This window comes from Propithecus coquereli, unplaced genomic scaffold, assembly GCF_000956105.1.
Source record: "Propithecus coquereli isolate 6110/MARCELLA unplaced genomic scaffold, Pcoq_1.0 Scaffold79, whole genome shotgun sequence".
Taxonomy (NCBI): Eukaryota; Metazoa; Chordata; class Mammalia; order Primates; family Indriidae; genus Propithecus; species Propithecus coquereli.
The window spans coordinates 512,654-518,653 of NW_012154062.1; the positions used below are offsets into that span (position 1 = coordinate 512,654).

Genomic DNA, 6,000 nt, shown 5'->3' on the forward strand with positions numbered 1-6,000 from the left:
CGAGTGTTGTGTGTTTGGCCATCCCCATAACCCCAGCGCAGGAACCCCTCCCTCACCAGCCAGCGAACAGGACAGGATCATAACACCAGTGTGATAGCAGCTGCCCCAAAGGGGACTGTGTACCATAACCAGGGGCATTTATACCAAAGGACCCCGAACAGGACTTCAGGTTCCTACAATGACATGCGTTTCAAGCTTCTCTCAATCTAATCCCCAATTCCCACCGCCCACCATTAGCCAAGTCATCTTACCATCAAAATCGAAAGCGTCCCTTTGGTAATGACACATAGGGAACAGTATTTTCACTATACAATGCAGCGCTCTTATTCACAAGCCTAAGAGCTACTGGGGTAGAAATACATACTCTTAAGCCTAAAATGTCAAAGGGAAGAAAAAGATCAGCAAATTCATGGACCCTGCACCCATTTGCTTTTTATGGAAGACTGCCTGTTCTATAGGTGGGTTTCGATCAGCAACGACAGCACAGAAAATTCCTCTGGTAGTTCAGTGTCTTCCACTGAAACCACAGAAATCCACCTTTGGTAATAAGAAATCCCTTTATGAAAAGCCCTAGTCCAATCCGAAGCGTTTATGACATTCGATCTTCATATTAAAATCTAAGCACTGTTATAAAACACAAAGTTGATCATTATTCTCCCTGCACTGTAGATTTTAGTCCACAAGGTGGGACAGTGGGCGGCCTGTGGGCGCACACTGAGTCTTGCCTGGGGCACCCAGATCGGGAGCAATGCTTAGCAACACGGCTCTGTTCTGCACCTCGTGAGTAGAGCTAAAACTTGCAGTATTTTCTGTTTTAAAATTTTAAATAGAGGGAATCAATTCTCTTAAATGATAGCTAATTGCTGTGTGAGCTCCTTTTCAGGCCTGAGATCAAGGAAAGCACAGCACTGGGGAGCAGGGGTGCAGCTCAGGGTCTGAAGTCAGCAGAGGAGGAAGCTGCCTCTGAGGTCTCAGCGCGTAAAATTCTATCCTTTCTGAGACAGGACACACTTGCTCCCTACGACACTCACATTGACCAAAAAAAAAAAAAAAAGGTCCCTTTTCTCAAGAATCTTAAAAAGAAGCAAGTTAGGTAGGTACCATCCTCACTTCTTAAATACCCTGCCCAATCCCACCTCTGAAACAACGACAGAAGATCCTTTCCCCTCTCCTGAATTCATCTCCTCTCCTACTCCTCAACGGATGCTACCAGAAACGTGAATGCTGCTAGCATCCTAACTTCAAACGCAACATCATGAAATTCCATATCCCTATTCATGCCATCCTTCTTTCTTTAAAAGGAGACTGACATCTTCCTTTGCCTCTTATGGCTGCTCCAGTTCTGTGTAGGCTGAAATACATTTGGAGTTAAATAATACAGGATAGTAATAAAATGCTTTCTTTCTTTAGATCCCAATTCAGAGCTAGGAAAAGACTAGGACCAGTGGGTGTAACTAAAAATAAGATAATTTATATCCTTCCAATTAACAGAACTTACACCACTAAATGAATAGCTCCCTTCAGAGCAGGCAACACAGAAGGCTGTGTGCTTCCTCTGGGGAAGCTGGCATTGCTCGAAGTATTTTTGGAAGCCTCCCTTAGAATCTGACTCAGACCCCGCTCGAGCCCTGGCTACAGATGCAAGCATGTGTGTGCATGTGCGCACATGCGCGCGCGCGCACACACACACACACACACACACACACACACACGCTCCCCTCTCTCAATTACTTGTAGCTTCCCTTGGCTTTGAATCCAAAACTATAGTATCCAGCTTGAAGACCAAACTTTCTCACCTGATTGGAGCCAAATAACATCTGCAGTGGGTTGCAAAGACCATTCTTGTTCCTGCAAATTTGGTTTCCTGTCCTCCACAAATATGGAAGTCCGAATTTTCATTGTTGACACGGCAACCCACGAGACTGTATTTTCTCCCCTGCCCTGTGCAGTTCTGATTGCTGGGATGTGAGCAGAAGTGGCGTGTGGCAGTTCCTGGAAGCCTCCCTCACACGAGCAGGGAGCACACCACGAGCCCTCCCGCATCTGCTGCCTGGGTGGGGAGGTGACGATGGGTACCAAAGTCCTCTCGTGCACCAGGCAGACGAAGGCCAGACCCGACGTCTGGCAGAGCGGAAAGGTGGAAGGAGCTGGGTGGCCGAGGGCTGAGTGGCGTAGAGCCAGGACACCAGGCCTCCCAGCTTTGGAGGTTTATGAGAGAGAAAACAGAGTTCTATCCTGTTAGACCAAGTGTCACTTAGGGTCTCTGTTAGTTACAGACAAACCCAATTCCACCTTTTACCAATAATAATTAAAAAAAAAAAAAGCCCACTCTCTCCATAAACAAAGATTTCTTATACTGAGACTACTAAAAGAACATGCCACCAAAAACACAAAGAATGTGCCATTGTCTTTGGGGGCTTTTCTGAAATAGGCATTTCAAGGATCTCTGATACCGCTTGAATAAGCAAGAGCCTTCCAAGCCTCTTAGAAGAAGACAGCATTCACTTGGATGATCAAGTTTAGGTATCTTCTGACTCTATCCCATTACTTTATTGTCAAATATGGAAAGTCGACTTCTATGTGAGATAAGCATTTAAGCACAGTTGCATTGTGTGGTACCCTACACCGGGATATCTACATACCTTACACACACACATACACACACGCACACTTACAGAGCAGAAGGCAGCCAAAAAAATGCCTGTTTATGATAAAACAAGCAAAGCAAAGTGCAAAGCAAAAGCATGCCTGAGACTTACGTGGTTCCCTTTATAGTAGTAAGAAAGGGCAGGAAATCGCCGTCTACTCCGGAACTTGGAACTGCCCACTATGATGTGTGCCGTGGCCGATTTGGGAACGTACAGTTCAGTAGGATAAGAGTCACAAACCTATCACCAAAAAATACAAAGGAATTTTTTAGGCACTCTAGTAACACTTTGTGAACCGCCCCCAGACAGTCCATTTGCCATCCTTATAGGCTGCATGTTTAAGTTTCCTTAACCACATCGCAGAGCAGGCTATTCGAGGAAACCACAAGGACAGCAAGATACCCATTAGCGTCCTGTCCTTGCACACTGTCCTTGCTCTCCAAGGGCTCTTCGTGCAAGGCAAGACAGTGACAATCGAGCATTCCTTTCATCAAAAGTTCTGCATTCCTTTCATGCAAAATTGCAATTTTGCATCCTAGCAGCTGAGAAAACTTCAGCTGCCTGTTATTTGAAAGACAGCCTGACCCTGGGAGACAATTTTCCTGAAATATAAGCACAGTAGTGAAGTTGTCGGGGTGAGAATTCCTGCCCTGAGCTGTCAGGCAAACGGATGCCCCACCCCCGACACTCTTGCCCTCTACCTCCCCAAATCTCATCCCTTCTTCAAGGGCCAACCCAAGTTCCACCTCTTTCTGGAAGCTTCCTCCCTGACCGACCAGCTCACGCAGATTTCTAAATCTGATTTCCTAATGCGCCACACATTACCACACAATATGACAGCTTTGTTTTTGTTTCTTATGTGTTGATTTTGTAAGTGGTAAGAAATGATGTACTCTTTCTGTGCACCCCTGGCGGTGACTATAACGGTGCAAACTCTGGTGCCCTCGAAGGATCTTGCAATTTAGAATCAAAAAGAAATCAACAGTTTAGAACCTGACTCTGATTTTGCGACCTCATGACCTTGGGGAAGCCCAACAACACTGAGCACGTTGGTTTTCTAATCTCTGAAACAGATTCTAAAGCTATACTATCTCATGATAGACGGATGAAATCCGATAACATCCACGGCAATGCACTTTACAAACCATTAGATCTGAAAGAAATGTCAGTGGTGGCAACAGCTACAGTAGTTGGTGCTTCTGTTGCTCAACACATACTTTGCTTGCACACCGATCAATCAATCCTTTTGCAAGGGAAGACTGTTCAGATAGCAGCTTCCTCAAGTGACTATTGATTTCCTGGAAGTGAAGCATCTTCCCGGGCATATCAAGAGAGTCCTCAAGAAGGTGGAACAGTAGGGGAAATACTTTATCTGTCCATCTCCACCCACCTTTACCACTCTGGAAGATGAGACCGAAGGGACTGCAAACCGACCGCGGCTGAGACCCAATCCTACAGGATGTTCTGCGAGGATGCCCTCCCTCACCCGCCTCTGTTGTCTCTGTAACCAGTAAACACCACGCGGCGGGAGATAAAAGGGCCACAAAAGGGATCTTACGGGCCCAAAGTGTAATTTTAGGATTCTACCAAGGACATTGTACGAGAGAAGATTAGCGAGGAGTTTAACATGGGCTCTGGCGCTGACATGCTAGGGGAAAATCCCACAGCGAGAACAGCAGGCCCAAGCAGTGTGGACCCAGAGAGCTTTTACTGGAATGAACGACCAACACAAGACAGGACACTCCCTCCCCCACGCCAGTGGGACCCTCCCTGAAGTCAGCCGGCTAGAACATTGCTACACAGACCCGGACCACACTTTTGTCAGAGGCTCAACAGACATGCAGTCATCGCGCCAGCCTGATGACATTTTCTTAAAATAACAGTTTTTACAAGGAAATAAGGAGGATTGCACTAAGTTGGGGATTACCTACGTTCTTCCTTACAACACCACGAAGGAACTGCAAAGTTTTACAACAAAATGAAAAAAGGGTAAGTAACGGGCAGGATTTCTCAACGTGCTTATTCCATACAGCCTCTCTGAACAGCAAGAGGTGAGCGGGGTAACTCTGCAGCTCCTGCGGCGCCCCCTTAGGGGCTTCCAAAGCCGGAATATGCACGGCCTGGCTCAGGTCATGGCCCTATGGGACCAAAGAGAGAAAATAAACACCCAGAGCCCGCTCTCCTTAACACTCTCGGCCTCAGCTCAGAGAGAGATTACTGCTGTCTCTCCGCACGCAGCTCTCCTTACTGACACAGCGTCCTGCCCCCTAAGAGCAGCAGAGCTCTCACTCTCCAGAGTTGAAACGTGTAGACCTTCATGGCTTGGCGTGTGCAACAGCCAAGATGCTCAGAAACCTGAGCCCGGCTGACAGTGGCCAGGCTGGCACCAGCTGTCGCGGCCTCCCCTCTAGGAACACAACACCAGTTACAAGGATTCCTGCCTTCCCCAGAGCACTGGATGGAGGAGGGGGGAACGCCATGAGTCACAGCTTAAGTATAGGGCGTTCTGATGCATACTTGCATGGGAGCTCTGAGAAGCCAAAAACAATCAGACTCAGACGCCAGCTCCCTCAGGTTTCAAGATGCAGCTTCTTACCAAGCCAGAAGCACGTAAATTCGTCCTGCTTTCATCAAAGCAGACAGTACTCTCAAGGGGAAATTAAAATAACAATCCTCCACCGAAAACTATAAAACATGGCTGAAAGAAATTCAAGAAGATGAAAATAAACGGTAAGACATTTCATGTTCAAAGATTAGAAGACTTAATCTTGTTAAGATGTCCGTACTACTCAAAGCAACCTACAGATTTAAGGCAATCCCTATAAAATCCTAATGGCGTTTTTTTCAGAAACAGAAAAATTCATCCTAAAATTCATATGTGTTCTTAAGGGAACCCAAATAGCCAAAACAATTGTAAAAAAGAACAAAGTTACAGGACTTGCACTCCATATTTCAAAATATATTACAAAGCCATATATATATATTATAATAATCAGTGTGGTACTGGCATAAAGACAGATAAACAGACCAATGGAATCGAGAACTCAGAAATAAACCCTGGTGTATGTGGTCAAATGACCCTCAACATGGGTGCCAAGACCACTCTCTGGGGAAAGGACAGTTTCTTCAACAAATGGTGCTGGGGACATCCACATGCAAAAAAAAAAAATGAAGATGAACTCTGATCTTTTACTAAATATAAAAATTAGCTCAAAATGGATTAAAGACCTAAATGTAAGACCCAAAATTATAAAACTCCTAGAATAAAACATAAGGGGAAAGCATTATAACATTGCTATTGATTTCTTGTATATGATATCAAAAGCATAAGCAACAAAAGAAAAAATAGACA

At 45.5% G+C, this 6,000-nt stretch overlaps 1 protein-coding gene across 1 annotated transcript in view; it reads right to left on the reverse strand.

Annotated features, from left to right (window-relative positions):
• Window positions 1-6,000, reverse strand: part of MTMR7 (myotubularin related protein 7) — a 108,361-nt gene that overhangs the window by 38,959 nt on the left and 63,402 nt on the right. Inside the window, exon 5 of the mRNA XM_012662905.1 lies at window positions 2,760-2,888. Within this exon, the coding sequence (XP_012518359.1) occupies window positions 2,760-2,888 (129 nt within the window). The remainder of the gene's footprint in view (window positions 1-2,759; window positions 2,889-6,000) is intronic.